Source organism: Notolepis coatsorum (genome assembly GCF_963971535.1).
Source record: "Notolepis coatsorum genome assembly, chromosome: 1".
Classification (NCBI taxonomy): Eukaryota; Metazoa; Chordata; class Actinopteri; order Aulopiformes; family Paralepididae; genus Notolepis; species Notolepis coatsorum.
In genome coordinates, this window is record NC_140165.1 from 155262705 (window position 1) to 155282845 (window position 20141).

The 20141-nt window shown below is 48.7% G+C and overlaps 1 protein-coding gene across 1 annotated transcript in view; it reads right to left on the reverse strand.

Moving 5' to 3' along the window:
* The window catches only part of adgrd2 (adhesion G protein-coupled receptor D2), a gene marked incomplete at both ends in the record, with an annotated part of 136138 nt that overhangs the window by 20999 nt on the left and 94998 nt on the right, over positions 1-20141 (reverse strand). Inside the window, 4 exons of the mRNA XM_084308010.1 lie at positions 47-173; positions 1048-1103; positions 1228-1333; positions 4358-4466. Coding sequence (XP_084164136.1) covers positions 47-173; positions 1048-1103; positions 1228-1333; positions 4358-4466 — 398 coding nt within the window. The remainder of the gene's footprint in view (positions 1-46; positions 174-1047; positions 1104-1227; positions 1334-4357; positions 4467-20141) is intronic.

Genomic DNA, 20141 nt, shown 5'->3' on the forward strand with positions numbered 1-20141 from the left:
TGTATGATACAAAGGGACAATTAGTGTGGGAAAAGTTGAATGTTACCTGGACTTCATAGACCTGCAACAACAGAGCAAAGTTGGTGGTGTGGTTGCAGTAGCAGATAGTGGAGCCATGTTGTTTGGACAGAACCTCACACCCTCTAGTGTTCCACCGGCCTCCTGCCTCAGGTCTACAGTGGGATATAGTAGGATATAGCAGCACAGTACAGATCTTTAAATACCACTTCAATACACAGAGCATTATTACAGTATTACAAGTATTTTAATATTGACGAAGGTTCAAGTGTTTCTGAGGACATTGTACAGACGAGAACAGCATCTGCCACGCTGCACAATTTGTTTGGCCCTAACCTTCTTAGGTTTATGGACATGTCCAAGGCTTCCAAATATCAGGGCCATTAGCCTAGACAGAGTCATAGCCTTACAAAGCCTATACACAACATGCATTGCATACATATATGAATACATACATAAATGCAAAATGTGAGTATATTGGTATGGACTCATACAATGTCCCTCCTGTTTCTCCCAATCTGATAGCAGAAATACAAATGGTAATATTGTGACTGACGACCCTCCCCCGCACTGTTTGCTTGCTTGCTCTGCTTGCTTCCTTGTCTCACAGGATTGGTGGGTGGAGCTGGCAGAGCAGAGCTGGGGAGGGTCATCAGGGCAATTGGGGCACACCAGGGACAGTGTGTCCCAGGCCTTTATACAAGGAGGCTTCTTTTGGTCTTGGCTTTCCTCTCTCCACCTTTTTGGTTACTTTTGTTTGTTTAGAAGCCTGCCTTTATTTTTACACTTCCAACATTCATGCTGCACATACACTCATCCATGCACTGCTTACACACTGATACTCATCCATATTGGCTGACAGTTTGTTCTTTTGGTACTTTTCTCTAGTATATTTAAATAAATTCCTTTTGTTATTTCTTAAATTGTGCCCGTCTCCCTTTCTTATTGCAATCTTGAGCCAGCTCGTAACAATATTGTTATACAAAAAGGACATTAAAAAAAAAAAAAAAAAAAGCATGATGAACTCACGTGAGATCGAAGTCCCAGAAGGCACATACTGGATCATACACAGTGCCTGCAGGATTCTATGGGGAAAGGCATATACTATATATTACAAAGAGGCTGACTGAGCACTGAATAGAAATGTATTGATCTTGGTATAAAAGGGGACCGAGGAGAGAGATATGAAAGACATGTTTTTGCAACAACCTGAGCTCTGTGTTTGAGCTGGAAGTGGACGGCCATGCTGACAGGCTGATCGTCTCCCAGGACGGTGGTGGAGATGACAGAGGAGCCCAGCACGGTGCCCAGGTATCTAGTCACAGAAATACATACAGTAGAGTAGATCAGGGCTGTCCTCCTCGACTAAACACATTTTTTGTCAAACTCACAACAGTCACATGATTTAGTTGAATAATTGATTAGCTGAGTTTTAATCAACAAACCTAAAATGGAGGTTCCCCAGATAGAATCACTGAGAAGGAGTTCATCTCATATTTACTAGAGAAATGCTTTACATTTTCCTGGAAGTAGCTCATCCAACAAACTAGAAAGGTGTGCTTAGTAGTGTGCAAATATCGACCCGGCGGCACACCGGACACACAGACAAACACTGACTGCTCTCCTTATAGTTATTAGCATTAATATTAGCATTAGGTTTAGGTTTACTTTATTTGTTCAAGGGGGACAGTGTACCTTAATAAAACATTTTACAAATGTAAATGCACCCAATTTTAGCCAAAAGGCTAATTTCCATTGGCAGTCCCCCTGCCAGAAGGTACAGGCTAAAATCCTGTGTAAAAAAAGGGTTAGCAATAAAAACAGAATAAAATCAAGATAAATACATTAGAATGCGGACACCAACAGACACACAGTCAAACACATTGACTGACAGACACACTGACCACTCTCCAATTATAGTTATTAGCAGTAGCATTAGCATTGGCATGCTAACACTAGACAGTAATATAGGAGGGATAGGAAGGGTGATGGAAAGCATAGGAAGCATGTTAGGAAGCATAGGAAGGATGTTAGGAAGCTTAGGAAGGATATTAGGATGCTTAGAAAGGGTGATAGGAAGCTTAGGAAGGATCATAAGATGCATGGGGATGATGTTAGGAAGCATAGGAAGGGTGATAGGAAGCATATGAAGCATGTTAGAAAGCATAGGAAGGGTGATAGGAACCATAGGGAGGATGTTAGGAAGCATAGCAAGGATGATAGGAAGCATAAGGAGGATGTTAGGAAGCATAGGAAGGGTGAAACATGAGGGGTGGGACTTATTTCAATGGACAATGATGGAAATAAATGTATTTAATGCATAGGTATAACAATAGGTTCACTATGGCATTTCCATAGTGAGTGGCCAGAGAGCTGATTCCCTGAGGCTGAGAATCAAACATGTGTAGTATCGCCCTCTTGTGTTCAAAAGGGGTAACTTTTCCTGAATATATATTTCAATGGACAATGATAGAAATTGTTGACTGATGTGAAAAATACAAAGAGAAAAAGCATAAGACTATTTGACAGTCCTACATTATACACTACACACTGTTTTTGCAAATATAAAAATTTTAATCTCATATTGAATAAATTGTGAAAAGAAATGTGCCAATGGGGGTGAGATCATTTAACTTGTTCCAAACAGCGGTGGCCTAAAGGTTAGAGAAGCAGGCTTGTGACCCATGAAGGTCAACAGTTTGATCCCCTGGACTGGCCGGAAAATGTGGGTACGGGGAAGTGAATAATTAACGCTCTCAATCCCCACTGTTGAATTGCCCTTGAGCAAGACACTTAGCCCCCAACTGCTCCAATGGAGCTGCTCAGTGGCCAACTGTATAACCCCTGAAACAGACTGGGAGCAGAATGAATGTGGAACACATGCTGACGTGCAGCCCCATGCTCAGCCCCATGCACAGCCCCATGCACAGCCCCATGCACAGCCCCATGCACAGCCCCATGCACAGCCTCAGACACAGCCCCATGCACAGCCCCATGCACAGCCCCATGCACAGCCCCATGCACAGCCCCATGCACAGCCCCATGCACAGCCCCATGCACAGCCTCAGACACAGCCCCATGCACAGCCCCATGCACAGCCCCATGCACAGCCCCATGCACAGCCCCATGCACAGCCCCATGCACAGCCCCATGCACAGCCCCATGCACAGCCCCATGCACAGCCCCCTTCACAGCCCCATGCACAGCCCCATGCACAGCCCCATGCACAGCCCCCTTCACAGCCCCCTTCACAGCCCCATGCTCAGCCTCATGCACAGCCCCAGACACAGCCTCAGACACAGCCTCAGACACAGCCTCAGACACAGCCCCAGACACAGCCTCAGACACAGCCCCAGACACAGCCCCAGACACAGCCCCAGACACAGCCCCAGACACAGCCCCAGACACAGCCCCAGACACAGCCCCAGACACAGCCTCAGACACAGCCCCAGACACAGCCCCAGACACAGCCCCAGACACAGCCCCAGACACAGCCTCAGACACAGCCCCAGACACAGCCTCATGCACAGCCTCAGACACAGCCCCAGACACAGCCTCAGACACAGCCCCAGACACAGCCCCAGACACAGCCTCAGACACAGCCTCAGACACAGCCTCAGACACAGCCTCAGACACAGCCTCAGACACAGCCCCAGACACAGCCTCAGACACAGCCTCAGACACAGCCCCCTGCCCCAGGCATAGCTTGTGGAGGGGGATAAAAAGGCAAATTTCTCTACCTGTCTGATTCAGATTTTATTGTCACATCTTCCATTATTGTTACAGCATAGAGGAGTGCAATTATTTTGTTCTTGGCTCCTCGGCCTAGTAGCAGCATCCATGTGAAGTAGGACAAAAAAGAAAGCAATAGAAATAGTGTAGACATGTGTGGACTCCATAGACATACACTGGGGTGTTCACTTGCAGTGACTCTAGAATGCATTCAAATACCCAGTGCTTGGTGTGTTTGCTCTGTAGAGCCAACATGTTACTCCTACACCCAGCCATTCTGCTCCCACTTTTTTGTGTCTGTTTCAGAGGTTAGACTGTGATCATACTGGGCAGCTTCCAGGTGCGATATAGTGGAACTGTATGAGTGTGAAGAGCATCTGTGCCCTCCTTGGAGAAAAAAAAGTGAATTTATGTGCTGAACAAGATAAATCGTCTTGCTCCATTGGCTGATTTTATTCACAAATGTTAAGGAACTACAAGACAATAATACAATATTGAAGGACAAGGACCAGTCAGCCTAGTTCAGCAACAAAGCCACAGACTATCGAAATAATTTTCTTTCATACCCACATTTTCTATCTCCATTTTCAGTGTGTAACTATGTTACCTCTGGCTTCCGTCAGTGACGGTCGGGAACATGGTGATGTTGTCCTCAGAGTTGAAGAGGGGACGCAGAGAGCCATACCACGTGTTGACCAACGTGAGTTTACGGAAGCCTGTATCAACAACAAATAGGAGGAGTGATATCCTTAACTAACACAGGACAGCATTATAAAGCAACACTATGAGTGAAAGATTATTCAATTTGGCATAATAGGTGTCGGTTGTTATTATCGAATATGAATGTCTATTATGTCATGGAACGTCTGGTCTATGCAAAACCAAACAATACACACTGCACTCTATCTTCAGTGTTAGACCTTGGGAGTGTGAGTACAGGAGATATGCTACAGACTCACGTCTGTCTAGTGAATCAGCCGTGGTTACACCAGTACACAGGGTTGGGAAGGATAAACCAGTTACAGTTACTAGTAACACATATCTATTGAGTATTGACATTTCACTTTAGTAGAACCTGTCAGAAATCAGCAGTCTTACCTCTATTTAAGGTAATCTACAAGTAAGCAATTTGAAAGAATTGAAAGGATTTGGACCTCAGGAAGGCTGTTGCTTCAGTGGGGTCATCCCTATGTTCCCCGGGTTCTATGTTCCCCGGGTCCTATGTTCCCCGATTGATTGATTGATGGATTGAAAATGTTATACATTTTTATTATTTTATTAATTATTAATGTCCGCCTTGTTTCGAACTGGTTAAGCTTAGGCCCTCTTTTGAAGTTAGTTAAGGTTAGAGTTTGGAATCAGGGCTGGTGGTCTGACTATCTATCACTACCGGGGAACATAGGACCCGGGGAACATAGAAATGCTCCCGCTTCAGTGACAGCAAATGGGGATCCCACAAACTTAAAGGTTACATTTAATTCCATGCTAAACAATTGGTTACAATTGAATTTGACTTTATATTGACTGCTATTTCCCTACAAAAAAAGAAATACACATAATATAAATGGTGGCTGTCCATCCACAAGATCTCCCCTTCAGATACAGATTTCTGGATGCAAAACACATCAAATTACATAAAATTATTCCAAAGCCCATTAACAACAGTATCTTAATTGACAATAATCAACATATTGAGCCACATAGAAACGTAAATGGTTGAGCATGTTGCTGCTATAGCCTCAAATCAAAGGGTCCAGTGCAATCAGTTTGGTCAGCCATCTTATAATACCAGTCTTGCACAGAAAATGTCTATGTATAATGTATACATTTCGAAACTTGTTACATACTGTATGCTACAATGTATGATGTATGCTAATTAATTAGGCTGCTTTAGAAATAATAGGCCACCATGTAGCCTTAAAAATGTGCAACGAGTACGCTTTGTCCACATATTCATAATCATTAACAGTAGCCTAAATAGGAATTTGACTTGAATTCAAACTTGAATGAGGCATCATTGTTGATAAGAAATTAGCAGCCAATACAAATGTCATGTGAGTGACCCAGAACCCAGAGGTTTTGAGTGAACGCATTATTTTCAATCTGAAATGGAGAATTAGCCTCCTCCCCAATCTCTTAGGTACAGGTGTCGTGATATTGAACTTGTCCTGACATGGATTTGTTATGATGCGCAAATTAAATAACATTTCTGGTGGCTGAATAACATTTTTATATAAAAAAAAAAATCAAGAATAATTAATAACGAAAGGTTATCCTATAACCTAGTTATATGAATACTGGCTGAGCGTCTCGCTCTTCACCATTATGAGATATCTCTTATCTCCTAGCTCCTACTGTGCTCACGAACAAACAAATGCACTCACATGCACGTGACCAGGCCACGCCCCCGCGTCCTACTATATGACGCCGGACATGGTCACACTCTACCTTCCTCAGAAAAAGTTTCCAACACTGAAAACCCATCCAAGGGACCTCAGGGCGCTAAGAACGCGACGCTCAGCCAGTATTCATATAACTAGGTTATAGGATAACCTTTCGTTATATTATCATACTGGCCAATCGCGTCTCGCTCTTCGCCATTATGAGATATATGGCAGAGCAGACGCGTGGCCCGACAAGTGTACCCCCTGAGGGCCCGTAAGCCCCAATCAGGGAGGAGGGGAGTCCCGTCCACCCCCCCGTCCTAACGAAGGGGGGGAGGCAGTCAACTCCACCAAAGTGCGAAAAAAGGGGGAACCAGACACCCCTGAAAACGCACAGCACAGGCGGGACCACGTGTGACACAGCACCCCGTGGCACACACCCACACACCCCTGCTAGCCCACCAAATGGTGGGACGCAGGAGAGGTCCCAGACCTCAGAACCGCCTGGGAAACAGAACCCCCAGTCACGTCCATGAGGTAAAACCCAACGAAGGGACCCGGGGAGGACCAGGAGGCAACAGCACAGATGTCCTCCACCGAGGCCCCCCCTAACAGGGCAGCAGCCCGAGGGGGGACCTGTCCAGCCAACGTGCAGCAACGCCCCTGCACAACCAATGTGACAGGTGCTGCTTGGACAGCGCCTCACTCGCGCAAGGGCCACCATAACAAACAAACAGTTTAACGGAAGCCCTGAGAGCCCGAGTCCTGAGGTAAACCCCCAGTGCACGGACAGGACACGACAGGTGAAGGCCCGCCTCCAACTCACTAGTGTGAGGAGGCGGACAAACGCCTGAACCACAATATCCCTGGAGCGAAAAGAGCTCTGGACATTCTTCGGCACGAAGACTGGAATAGGCCTCAGAGTCGCACCACTATCGGCCGAATAGACAGGCACTCAGGCCGCACCGAGAGAGCACACAGCTCACCCATGCGCTAAGCAGAGGTGATCGCCTGCTCAAGAGGCTCAAACGGGGCCTCCGACAACTGGCCCAGGACCAGTTGGAGGTCCCACTCGGAGACAGAGAATGTTCCACAGGCTTGAGACGCCGAGCGCCAAGCAGGAATGTTCCACGAGAGGGTGGCTGAACAATGTTCTGCCACAATACTCGACCATACGCCACTCCCCAGCGTAAGCCGCGGTAGAGGACGGAGCGTGCGCGTACCGGATAGCGTTAACCACAGAATAGTCAAGACGCATCCCCACCAGATTCACACTGTCAAGCCTAGAGACTGCCCCAGAACAGGAGGCAGAACAGAGTTCCACGTGCCTGAGAGAGGGCCCGCGGTGACCATGGAACAGGCCACGGCGGGCCACCAAGAGCTGAATCAGGGCCAGGGACCACACAGCTGAGCCCCGGCCCGGCGCGACCAGGACCAAGTCCCGCACTCCCGACGTACCCGCCCCAACAGCTGAGCTATCAGGTGTAAGGGGGGGAATGCATACAGAATCCCGGACGGCCACGGAATCAGTCCCAGACCTGCCCGACTATGTCTGGAAGTAGTCCCCACTCGTCAGGGTGAGGACCGCCCCGCGACATCACACCTGCACCCACATTCTCCCTGCCGGGGATGTGGAGAGCCCTCAGGCAGCGCAGATGGAACGCCCATAGCCAGAGCCCAACCGCCGCCCGGTGCAGACGGGGGGGAGCGCACTCCTCCCTGTCTGACAATATACGACGCTGGCGACGTGTTGTCCGTCCTGACCAAAACATGCTTGCCCACCACAAGGTGGCCGAGCCGTTTGAGGACCAGAAGGACTGCCTTCAATTCCAACACATTGAATGTAGCGCAGACCGGGCAGCATGGTCTTGCCAGCTGCCCCCTACTGCGTTGGCCCGACACGTCCCCCCCCATCCCATGATGTGTGACAGCCTGCTGCCCACAGGGACCCCGCTGGTGAGGGCAACAGGCCCTCCCCAGAGGACGAGGTCCCCCAGTACTGACATGGGAACCTTCAGCCGCTTCCACATGTCTCTTACCGGGTCCATTTCCATACTGGAAAAAACCACCTCTGTATCCTCCTCATGAAGAGGAGGCCAAGAGGGACCAGCAGCAGGCGCATCACAGACAGCGCCGTAACCGTCCTAGGAAGGAACCTCCGGAGCGCGCCGAGAACCATCCACTCGCCACCGCTCTGAGAGGGATGCCCATATAGACCTTGAGCTTAGAAAAAGCCCAAGTACTCCACCCGTTGACTGGGAAGAGGAGAACTCTACTTCCAGTCCACAGCAAAACCCAGGCTTGTGAGGCACCACCTGCCTGGTATGAGACCTGGCGATCTACCCTGACTGGCCAAGGACCAGAACGTCATCCAGGGTAGAATAAAATTAGTAAACCCAGACGACGCAGAAGCCCCAGTGCGGTCTCCACGCACTTGGTGAAGATGCGGGGAGCCAGAGAGTAGCAGAACGGCAGCCTCTGGTCCTCGTACGCTAAGCCCTGCAAAGGAAGCGTAGATAAGCCCTAGGATGGAAGATCGGGATGCCAATACGCATCCTACAGGTCTATGGAGGTGAACCAGTCCCCCACCTGACAGTGTCTAACAGGTGGGAGACGGTCAACATTCTGAACCTTCCATGGGACAGGTCCAGTATGGGTCTGACACCCCCCCCCAATTTCTCGGGCACCAGAGAATACCGGGAGGAAACGCCACGCATCGCGTCCTCCTTTGGAACCACGACAATGGCTTGCTTCGCCAACAGAGATTGGATCTCGTCGGCCAGAGCTGTCACCGCTGTTGACCCTGACAATAGGGTCTGTACCAAACCTGAAAACGGAGGGTGGGGTTGTGCAAACTGCAACACAAGTCCCCGCCTCAGCGTTCTCTCCAACCACCTCGACATATGGCACTGTTGTAGCCATATGTGACGATAATCCCAAGCGCACCCGCCGCGACTTGGCGCTGGTCTGCCAGGAACCGTAGATAGGCGGCCCGGTCCCACACGCTGTGCGTTGCCAACCCTGGACTCGCCAACCGCGTGAGCAGGGCGTCTCGCGGAGCAGGGATATCGCCCCTGACACTACCAACGAGGCAATCACACCCAAGGGGGAACCCCGACAGAAAGGGCCGGTTTGATACGGGGGAAGCTGACATCACACTGGGTGACATAAGCTCCCCCACTGAACATCTCCCCGGCATGGACTGCTGAGGATCTGTTCTGCAGCTGGACATGCAAGGCGTGTGGTCCCCACACTGCCCGATAGGGTGGGTTCCTACACACCGTAGCCCTGCAGTGATATTACTACCACCCAAATCACACGCGCCTGCCTGACCACCGCCGGTCTTCCGGCCGTGGGAGGCACTAACGTGATACCCGGCCTGGCGAGGGCGGGGCTGGGGGAACTCGCACTGCGACCCCAAGGGCCTCGAGCTCCCCCGCTGACAACCTTTGTTGTTGACAGACACACCAGGCTCACCAAACACAGACGCAGAACGTGTGGCGTGGGAGTCGCTTGACAGCACAACATTCTCACGGACAGACCCAGGCCTAGCCAGCAACTGGGTGTCAGCCCCTGTCCCCATGAGAAGTGAAACATTGAAGGCACGCGGCCCGCAGCCAAAGGAAACAAATCAGAGCCCTTATCCCGCTGGTGTTGGGGGGGGGGGGGGGGGGAGGGGAGCCCTGAGGAGGGAAAAACCTTCTCTCCTCCTCAAGGGGAGACTGTTCCAACCAAAGATGTCTGTGAACAAGCGTCGACAGCATCCTAGCCCTCCCTGCGGTTATAGCTTGCGGCTAGGTCAAAAGCTGAATAACCTCAAATCCTTGCGCGATGTTTCGACATCGGCTGGCCCTAAGGCCCCACCACCCGACAACATTTTTGACAGAAAAAACAGCAATTTGAACAATGTTGCCAGTCGCTGCTAATTCTATACCGCGGCGGTATAGGCTTTAACAGCCCACCAGCCACCTGCCGGGCCGACTCGCCTCATGGTGTCTGCCGGGCGGAACACCGTTCCACCATGTCAGAGGCAAAGGACTGATGACACCTGCTTCACAAGCACAGAACACCAGTGGTGGCTACATACCAAAGTCTACTACTAGTGAAGCACTGCCTCACTAGTAGGCATGCAGCAACCTCCACTGTGGTGTGCACCCATGAAGGGGTAGATGAATAAATGAACGAAAACTCCACTAACACACTGTAGAATGGGCTAGCCCATACACACAAATAGACCTGTCGCTAAACCACGCCCCAAAATAGAATTTGTCCAATCATATCACAGCAAAATCCTCGCTGCACAAACCTCTGTCAACTAGGTTTGTAGGCTGTATCAAACCAGACGGCTTTGATCGAAACCACTGTCAAGAGTTCAGTTTTATCTACATAATATCCGATGGTGAAACGCTGTGCGTGGGGTACCTGTAATTCGGACACCAGGTACCCTGAAAGACTGGATGGAGGAGTATATTTCATACCTTTTCCGAAGCCCAAAAGAAAACTAGAGAAGTGCAAGCGGTGGATTCTACTGTGTCGTCGACCACATATACAACTGAATGTGAAGACCATTACCAAGGACACTTATGTTTGCTCAAAGGTAAGGTCAATTCATAAAGACATAATATTTGACGGCATGTATTAGAAACGTAGACCAAACTATTAGTTTGCTAACGTTTGACTTTGACTGCGAACTAGCTATTGTATATCCAGCCTAGTTAGCTAAAGTTAGCAGCTACCATTACCAAGGACACTTATATGTTTGCTCAAAGGTAAGGTCAATTCATAAAGACATAATATTTTATGGCATGTATTAGAAACGTAGACCAAACTATTCGTTTGCTAACGTTTGACTTTGACTGCGAACTAGCTATCGTATATCCAGCCCAGTTAGCTAACGTTAGCAGCTAGCTAACGTTAGCTGCCAACATGTAACGATACCGCAGATATTTCTGCATCATAAGGTTAGCTTTCTGCATCATAATGTTAGCTTATACTCTGGACTGGATTGATAGCAGGGCTAGTACTAGTAGAGCCAGCTAGTGGTAAATACAGGTTATAAACAGAACCTACCCTGGTAAATAAAGGTTATACACAGAAGAACCTACCCTGGTAAATAAAGGTTATACACAACCTACCCTGGTAAATAAAGGTTATGAACAGAACCTACCCTGGTAAATAAAGGTTATACACAGAACCTACCCTGGTAAATAAAGGTTATACACAACCTACCCTGGTAAATAAAGGTTATGAACAGAACCTACCCTGGTAAATAAAGGTTATACACAGAACCTACCCTGGTAAATAAAGGTTATAAACAGAACCTACCCTGGTAAATAAAGGTTATACACAGAACCTACCTGGTAAATAAAGGTTATACACAGAACCTACCCTGGTAAATAAAGGTTATACACAACCTACCCTGGTAAATAGAGGTTCTGTTTCGTTATGGCTTCGCTCAGCACCAGTTGCATATATCTCGCTTCAGCATATATACACTGAATAATTTCACAAATGTACCTTTAAATGCCAGCATTCATCTGGCCACACCCCCATCCGCTTACCTATATAAGCAGGGGTGGTGCCACACACTCATCTCCTTCTCAAATTTCATCACAAGCAACGTGTTGCTATATGCCCACTTGACGTGGAGAAAAATATTTACTCTGAGGAAAGGAAGAACAAGGAGATAAGTTGACATCATATCTTTATTTTCTCTCTCACTATTTTCAAGAAAATACGGCGATATTGTCTTCGTACTGGAGTGTCTGGAAGATGATGATCATTCTAAAAATCCTCCACCAGATTTCGTATTGGGAGCACGCCGCTGCATGCCTCTCAACTGCAGTTCCTTGCTGTGTTGGTTGGGGTGAAACCTTTCAGGGCACAGCTGAACTGTAGGACGCGCCGCTGTTGTGAGAAGCGGTGGGTTTCAGGTTGGGTGAGTACTGTTTTGCTGGCAGGCTCCACTTGTCTGTTAGTGCTATGGGGGCTAATTGACAATGTTTATGAAAACCGGCCCCAGGCTAGGGTCCTTTGTTCAGCCTCTTAGGCGACAGAAGACCTTGGTCTGAAGCCCATTATAGTTTTAACTAGTGGGCCGCGACCATTAACACTGGTGATCCCTGTGTTTTCTGGACGAGTGGATATCTCTTCTGTCACCGTGTAGCCCCTTCTTTCATATCCAAATGAGAGTATTCCTTCACGAGGAGATATGGGCATAGATGTTCGATAGCGGAAGATCTATGTTCAAGTCAGCTACACAGGCCAGTTTGGGTGTTGTGCTGGCTCCGTCGGGTGTTGGTAAAATCACCGTTGTAAAGCTGTGTTGACATCTTGTTTCTCTTTTCTCTTAAAAAGTGAGGAGGGTTTCAGAACGGCGGCCTTGTCTGGGTGAGTGTTATATCATTGTGTACAAGTTCAGGTGATAGCTGCTTAGCTTACGGTTAGCCAGTCAGCTGTTAGCTGCGGCGTTAGCCTGCTGTGATCACTGCGTGGCCTACATATGTTGGGCCTACTGTTAGCCAGTCAGCTGTTAGCTGCGGCGCTAGCTTGCTGTGATCACTAGGAAACGTTAGCTTGCTGCTATCGGCCAAGGCCCAGCACGGGGTAGCTCCGGCTCCTCGCGCGCCGCCGCAAGCTCCCCTCTGGTCGCATGCGCCGTTCGCTCGGCGTCTCGCGGGCAGGGGCAGTAGCGACCGACGGTTGGAGCGGCCGTTAGCTTAATGCTACTCTGTTGAACGTGCTTTGATTATAACATGTTTTAAACACTCTTGACTACGACGTCATCTTTGACAGAGGATGTTCGTCGAACCTGCCCTGGGCCAGGACGGCAAAGCCTGCGTCAACAAAGGGGACCGTAACGACGGGTTGGTGCGGCGACGCTGCCCAGTTCGAACAACACAGGACTGCTGTGTTTTCTACGGGGCCTTGAGACTGCACTTCGCTGATCTACGCTCCGGGTAGGACAAAGGTTTGGCCAGACCTTATACGCGTACCTTCTACATGTTTTGTAAATAACGCTGTTTTCCAAAAACGTGTGTTGCTGCAATACATTTAGGATACGACGCGAGTTTTGTGTGAATTGTCTTGTCACTGGTAATTAGCTTCTCCGTGCAAATCGGGTTGTTGTTACAGATGTGAAAATGATCTGGTTGTTGTGTGAGAAACATCATGTGTGTTTATATGTACTGTGTACTCACAACTAAGGGGTAACTAACCTATGAAGCTATGCTTAGTGACAAATGAGTAAAGAATTTTCTTTTCTCAGCCTGTGATGACAATGAACAGTGTGTTCACATATTAACAGGTTTTCCTGTTTTAACTGGCCGTATTAAGGGTAAAGTAGGAGGATTGTGTTTCCCCCCGGTTCCCTGGGGACTTTTTCATCCTCCTATCAGACATGTTGTTGCACTACATTGTGTCTTTGTGTGGTAGGGATGCGATGTAACCCTTAGCTTGATTGCTGAGGTTGTGCTAAGACTGCTGGAGAAACTTTATTTTCCTAAAAGAAAAGATTGTTTGGTCGCTTTCGTGTGTGCTTAGCAAGGCCTGTGGCCGATACTAATCGAGAATTATGTATTCTCTCATTATGAAAAACGGCGTTCCTCTGTAGTGTGTTTTTGCCATTTTTTGTAGGTGATGATGGGTTGTGTGTGTCATGTGACCTACAACTGGGTTGGACTGGCCACAGAAGCACATGTGTGAGTTGGACCGGGGCTCTTAGAGAGCCCTCTCTATTCTGTGTTTTTTCCTTAGTAAAAATCAGATAGCAGGTTAGCTCATGCGCTGTGTGAAGCTGTCAAACGCTTCATAGAGCTGACTATGACTGTGTCATATTCTCTTTTTGTCATTACATCGTATCATGGGTGTGGGATCGTAAAGGGGTGAACTGGTAACCTTTCCTCTCCCCCTTTTTTCTGTTGGTCAGGGGTACACCCCCTGTCCTTCAAGGTTCCTGTCACGTTGCGGTTCGGCACGTTACGGGGTGAGGGGGGGGGAGGGAGTTTTCTGGTACCACGGCCTGGGATATTGGGCGTGTGCGCCGCAGAAATTCCCCCGCCATAGAGTACGTCACCGTGCGCGTCTATGTTGGTAGGACTTCCGTGTGCTGTTCAGGTCCATGTGATGGATCTGTTTCGGGGGGGTGGTCAGGGCTCCTCCTCACCAAGCGCCTATTCGGGCCTTCTGTGAGTTCGGACTCCTCCTTCCATGTGAGGGAGCCTCCATCAGAGTACAGAGCCTCCTCCTCAGATTGTCAAAGTGAGTGGACCCTCTAGAAGGTGTCCTATTCTATTGTGTATGTATTCGATTCAATTCGATTATTGAGTGTGTATGGGTTCAGTGCCTCTTCCCCGGAGAGCCCTAAAACAAATTTTTTACATGGCTCAAGGTGCAATATATTCTTTTCAATCTGTACAGCTCGTGTGGGAAGTCTCTCTGGGGATTCCCGTCTCCTTCCTATGGGAGGGTGGTGGGATGTAAAAATGTGAACGATTTTTACCCCCGGCTGTGTAGACTGGGATACATACTGTTGGTGCTTCCTTCTTTTCTATTAAAAAAGAGTTGGAGTTAGGAAGTGTCACACCCCTCTTGTCGTTCCCCTGGGTGCCTTGGGGATTCAATGATAGGTCTAAATAGCCTGTTCATTGATGTGGGTGTGTCCCGACGCACGTGTAGTGCTAGCTCGCTGTAAACAGGCGACTGACTGGCATGCCTTGGTTGCTTGAGGTTAAAACAGCGTTTTTATAGAGCAACTGGGATGGAGGTTTTTCCTCTTCCGACGACCACATCCCACGACCTGGGTTGGTTATCGACGGATTCTCGTTCATGTCTGGGGGATGATGACGGAATGGATCTGAACATATGTAGAGGGGTCTCACGCCCCGGGGGGTGGGCCACCGGGCGCGGTTCGCCCGAACGTCTGCGTGGCGCCTTCTTTTCATGTTAAGATCAACACGCATATCTGCCCTTTCTCCTGGAGTAGGCATGTCGGCGTGGTTAGGGCACGGGACTGGTTCTGGTCACGCTGGTCCGGATCAGTTGAACCCGTTGTCCGCCGGGGATGCAGATCTGCTGTTCTGGTACCCTGAGGGACTTGGGCTTTTTTCAGGGGGAAAAATGCCAGGTCGGTCCGGGTGTCACAGGGTTAAGCGCTATGGAGACCCTGGTTGGGTACGTTTTTACTCAGCACTGTCGTAATGGCTTACGGCCATGCCAACCTGTACACGCTCGATCTCGTCGGATCTCAGCCGCTACACAGGTTGGTCCTGGTTAGTACTTGGTTGGGAGACCGCCTGGGAATACCAAGTACGGTGTGCTTAGGGGCGGGTTCTCCATTCTTTTTCGCTCCTCTCTCACGCATGGCGAAGAGGGGCCTGTTGGGGTGGTCTTTGACCTCCTCTGGTGACCCTGTGCTTCCCGTATCGCCAGGCCCGGTCCGAAGTAATGTTTCGTCGACCCGTAGGCCTGGGTTAACCCTTTTTTGAAAACTGAAACACTTGTACTGCGGTATAGCCGGTGTATACCCGCAGGTGTGTTTTGGAGTTTTTTCTTGAGGGGTTATAGGAACAACCACCGCATTGGGTAACACCAAGGTGGTTGATTCCCTGGTGTGTTGGTGCAGTGTCAACTCCCGGGTTCACCGGTTGAGGGTGCCCCTGCACATTCATGACGTCTGCCAATCGTGTCAGCCTTCTCTGCCTCAACCCCTCTGGGTGGGGTTTTTTAAATGGAGGCTTGGTCATGCAACAACGCCAGCATACGCCCCTTCCGCCGGGGCGGCTGTGTTCAGCTGTCCCCTCTGGCGCCTGTCTCGTCCGCAGTCTCCAGGCTAGGGTTAACAGCCTGTTGCCTGGTTTTTCCCCGGTGCGCTGCCTGCTTCCGTTGGTTAACCTTTTTTGTGTGCTTACGGCCATGCTGACTGCCTGTTCTGCAGGGTCAGTGTGCCAGGCGGTGTACTATTGGGGGGACAGGGCCCGCTCGGCTGAGGGGCCTTTGTCCGAATACGCTGGCGATGTGGGGGGCGGGGTCACTAAGTGCCCACCTGGTGGGGTCTTGATGCTGGCATCATGGACTTCTCCGGGCCCCCGTTCCAGGGGGTCCAGTCCCTTTGGTGGGTCTGGGTCTTCCTTCGCGCTCCGCTGCTGCGGCCTTGCCACGGGGTTGGGTTTGCCCTTGACCCCGTGATTCTGGGGGCAGTAACAAGGTTGTTTCCTCCGTTCGTTCCCGGGTGGCATGCGGGTTGTGCGTGTGTGTAGTCGTGTGGTCAAGCCACGCTCTGCTCACCCTGTGCGTTGAGTTGCTTGAGTGCCTCTTCGCACGGTCGGGTCCGTTGCCCTCCCGTGAAGCCACCAATAGGGGGGGTGCCCTCCATTAGGGTGGGTCGGGGGGGCTCGGCCCTCCCTGATCTGATGGCTGTGGGGGGCCTCAGCGGGGTGTATTTGTCGAGCTATGGCTCCCGCTCAGCTCCTGTTATGCAACTGGTGCTGAGCGAAGCCATAACGAAACAGAACGTAAGGTTATGTATATAACCAAGTTCTGTTAGTTATGGTGCGCTCAGCACCAGGACGCCGCTGCGGCCCTTGATTTTACATTGTGGTGAAATTTGTTGGGAAGGAGATGAGTGTGTGGCACCACCCCTGCTTATATAGGTAAGCGGATGGGGGTGTGGCCAGATGAATGCTGGCATTTAAAGGTACATTTGTGAAATTATTCAGTGTATATATGCTGAAGCGAGATATATGCAACTGGTGCTGAGCGCACCATAACTAACAGAACTTGGTTATATACATAACCTTACGTTATGAACAGAACCTACCCTGGTAAATAAAGGTTATACACAGAACCTACCCTGGTATAAAGGTTATATACAGAACCATAACCTAGCCCCAACCATAACCATAAGCTAACCCTGACCATACTCTAACGCTGACTGTAGCCACTAGGTTTATTCCAAAAGGCCACAGATGAGTGTGAGTGTATCAACCGGTTTGTAGGAATCAATAGAATCCACTTTGAGCTGCATTTTATGTATGAAAGATGCTCCATAAATGAACTATTATTATTATCTGTCTATGCTTAGCTAATACTCAGCTTTTTGTATTTTTTTCACAGAATGAGGTGTGCTGGAGATGTTACTGCCTCTCCCCCTCATCCCTCTCCCCTTATACATCACCCCTCTCTCCTTATCCATCACCCCTCTCTCCTCCCCTCTTACTCCAGATGAGGAGTGCCGGCCTGTGGAACAGGCTCCCCGGAAGGTGGACATTACTAGAAAGCTTCTTCTTCTTCTTCTTTAGAATTTCCGGCAGTGTAGACGCATCGTGGCATATTACTGCCCTCCGCAGTTCTTTTGATGAGCTCTTCTTCTTCTTCTTTCTTCTTTTGAATTTCCCGCAGGCGTGTTACTGCCCTCCTCAGTTCTTATACTATGCTAGTGGTGTGCCATAGTTAGGCCTCTGATTGTTTACCCTCTTCTTCTTCTCATCTTCAAAACACATTACTATCGACTATCTCCTTCTTCTCTGCTCCTCTTGCCTGTCCAATACTAATAAATACAATAACGCTATATCCTCTGGTACAACTCTGACGCATGCAGAAATGTCAGCACTGCCTCTGTGATCAGCTGGTGGTTCTCATTATCCATGCCAAAGAAAGATTTAAGAGAGAAGGAAGAGACTCCCAACTCTACCAGACTTTTATAAAAGATTTCCCTCTCTTTCCTATACCTTTCACATTCTAGGAAAACATGCCCGACAGTTTCAGTCTCTCCACATTCACACCACCCATCTGGATGCTTTCCCACAATGCACAAGGTACTGTTCAACCCACAGTGTCCCAGCCTCAATCTACACATCTTCACCCTATCACTCCTAGACCCATATCCATACACCTTGATTTTGACCCGAGGCTGCAGAGAGAAATAATGCCTTCCCTTGGTCCCTCTTTCCCACTCAGCCTGCCACTCAGCCTCAACTCCTTTCTTTATCTTCTCTCTGAGTTCTACTCTTCCCATTGAGATGCCTATCTCTTCCTCCCTTCCCAGGCTCTGTTTGGCAAGGGAGTCAGCCATCTCATTTTCCGCAATTCCAGCATGCCCCGGAACCCAACAAAACTCCACTGACCAGCCTGCCTTCGCAATCCTATATAAAACCAACATTATTTCCTGAATGAGATCAGGGCGAGCTTTAGACCCACCTGCACTCAGAGCCATCAGTGCAGCAGCCGAGTCAGAACATATAATCACCTGGCTTGGTCCCACTTCCTCCACCCACCACAATGCCCAGAGAATGGCAACAAGCAACTCTGTCACAAATACAGAGCTGCCATCAGATATTCTCTGTCCCTTACCAATCCCTAACCGAGGCACACACCACCCAAAGCCTGCCCTCCCACTTTCAGGATCCACAGAGCTATCAGTGAAAACCTCCAGAGACCCTGAGGCCAGAAGGAACCTCTCTATTTCTCCCACAATCTCGCCCTTATCATCCTCCATCAAGAACCTAAATTCAATGACTCGATCAGGAACTAGCCAATATGGCACTGACAGCCAACGAGTGTGCTCCGCAACCCCCACCTGATGCAATCTCAACTTCCTGGCCCACTGATCAATACTGGACAAAAAAGGCTTATACTTATCCCCATCTCCTGAAAGTAAACACCTAGCTGGGAAGGACAGACTAGTCCCACCCAATTTTGCCCAGTACTGTAGCCCTAACTTTACTCTCTTCAGGTTTAAGGGCAACTCCCCCATTTCCACCAATAGTGCTGGGACTGGGGTGGTCTTAAAAGCTCCACAACAGATTCTCAGAGCCTTGCACTGAAGCACATCCAGCTTTCGTAAATTAGACTTGGCCGCAGAGCCGTACACAAAACAGCCATAATCAATTACTGACCTGATCATCGCCTGATATATCATGCACGTGGTCTCTCTATCCGCTCCCCACCCACTCCCAGCCAAACTTCTTAGCACATTCACTATTCTTTCACACTTTGCCAGGGTTTTCTCTATATGAACAGCCCAATTCAGTCTTTCATCGAACCAAACTCCCAAAAATTTAAACACCTTCACTCTCTCTAAGGGAGACCCATACATAACCAGCCCTCTCCTAGGCACCCTCTTTCTAAAACCAAAAATCATATAATTAGACTTAGAGGCGGAGATTTTAAAACCCCACTTGTCTCCCCATTCCTCTACATCCCCCAGAGCTCTTTGTACCTGCTTTAAACAATACTCAACATTCTTCCCTCTTTTCCATATGGCCCCATCGTCTGCAAATAAAGACAACCCAAACCCTCTTCCAATTCGCCCAAAAATGTCATTAATCATAACATCGAAGAGGACTGGACTAATCACGCTTCCTTGCGGGGTGCCATTTTCTATTTTTACAGTTTTTGAGGTTTGCCCCCCCCACACGTACTTGGATCGTCCTGTCTAATAGAAAATCCTTTATCCAATTAAACAATCTCCCTCTAACTCCTAACTCATACAATTTCAAAAGCAACCCCTCTTTCCACAAAGAGTCATACGCCTTCTCAATATCCAAAAATACACTTATCACTACTTCCTTATTGTCAAAAGCCTGTCTAATGTCCTGATCTAGAACAGCTACTGATTCCATTGTAGACCTGCCATTTCTAAACCCATTCTGAAACCCAACATAAAGATCCTTACTTTCTAAAAAATAAACTAATCTATTAGTAATCATCCTTTCCATAATTTTTCTTTTTCTTCTTCTTCTTCTTCTTCTTCTTCTTCTTCTTCTTCTTCTTCTTCTTCTTCTTCTTCTTCTTCTTCTTCTTCTTCTTCTTCTTCTTCTTCTTCTTCTTCTTCTTCTTCTTCTTCTTCTTCTTCTTCTTCTTTGAATTTCCTGCAGTGTAGACGCATTGTGGCGTATTACTGCCCTCCGCAATTCTTTTGATGGGCTCTTCTTCTTCTTCTTTTCCCGCAGTCTACTGGAACCCGTCATCCCCTACATTGTCCATTGGAGTGCAGCTAATGCTGCTACT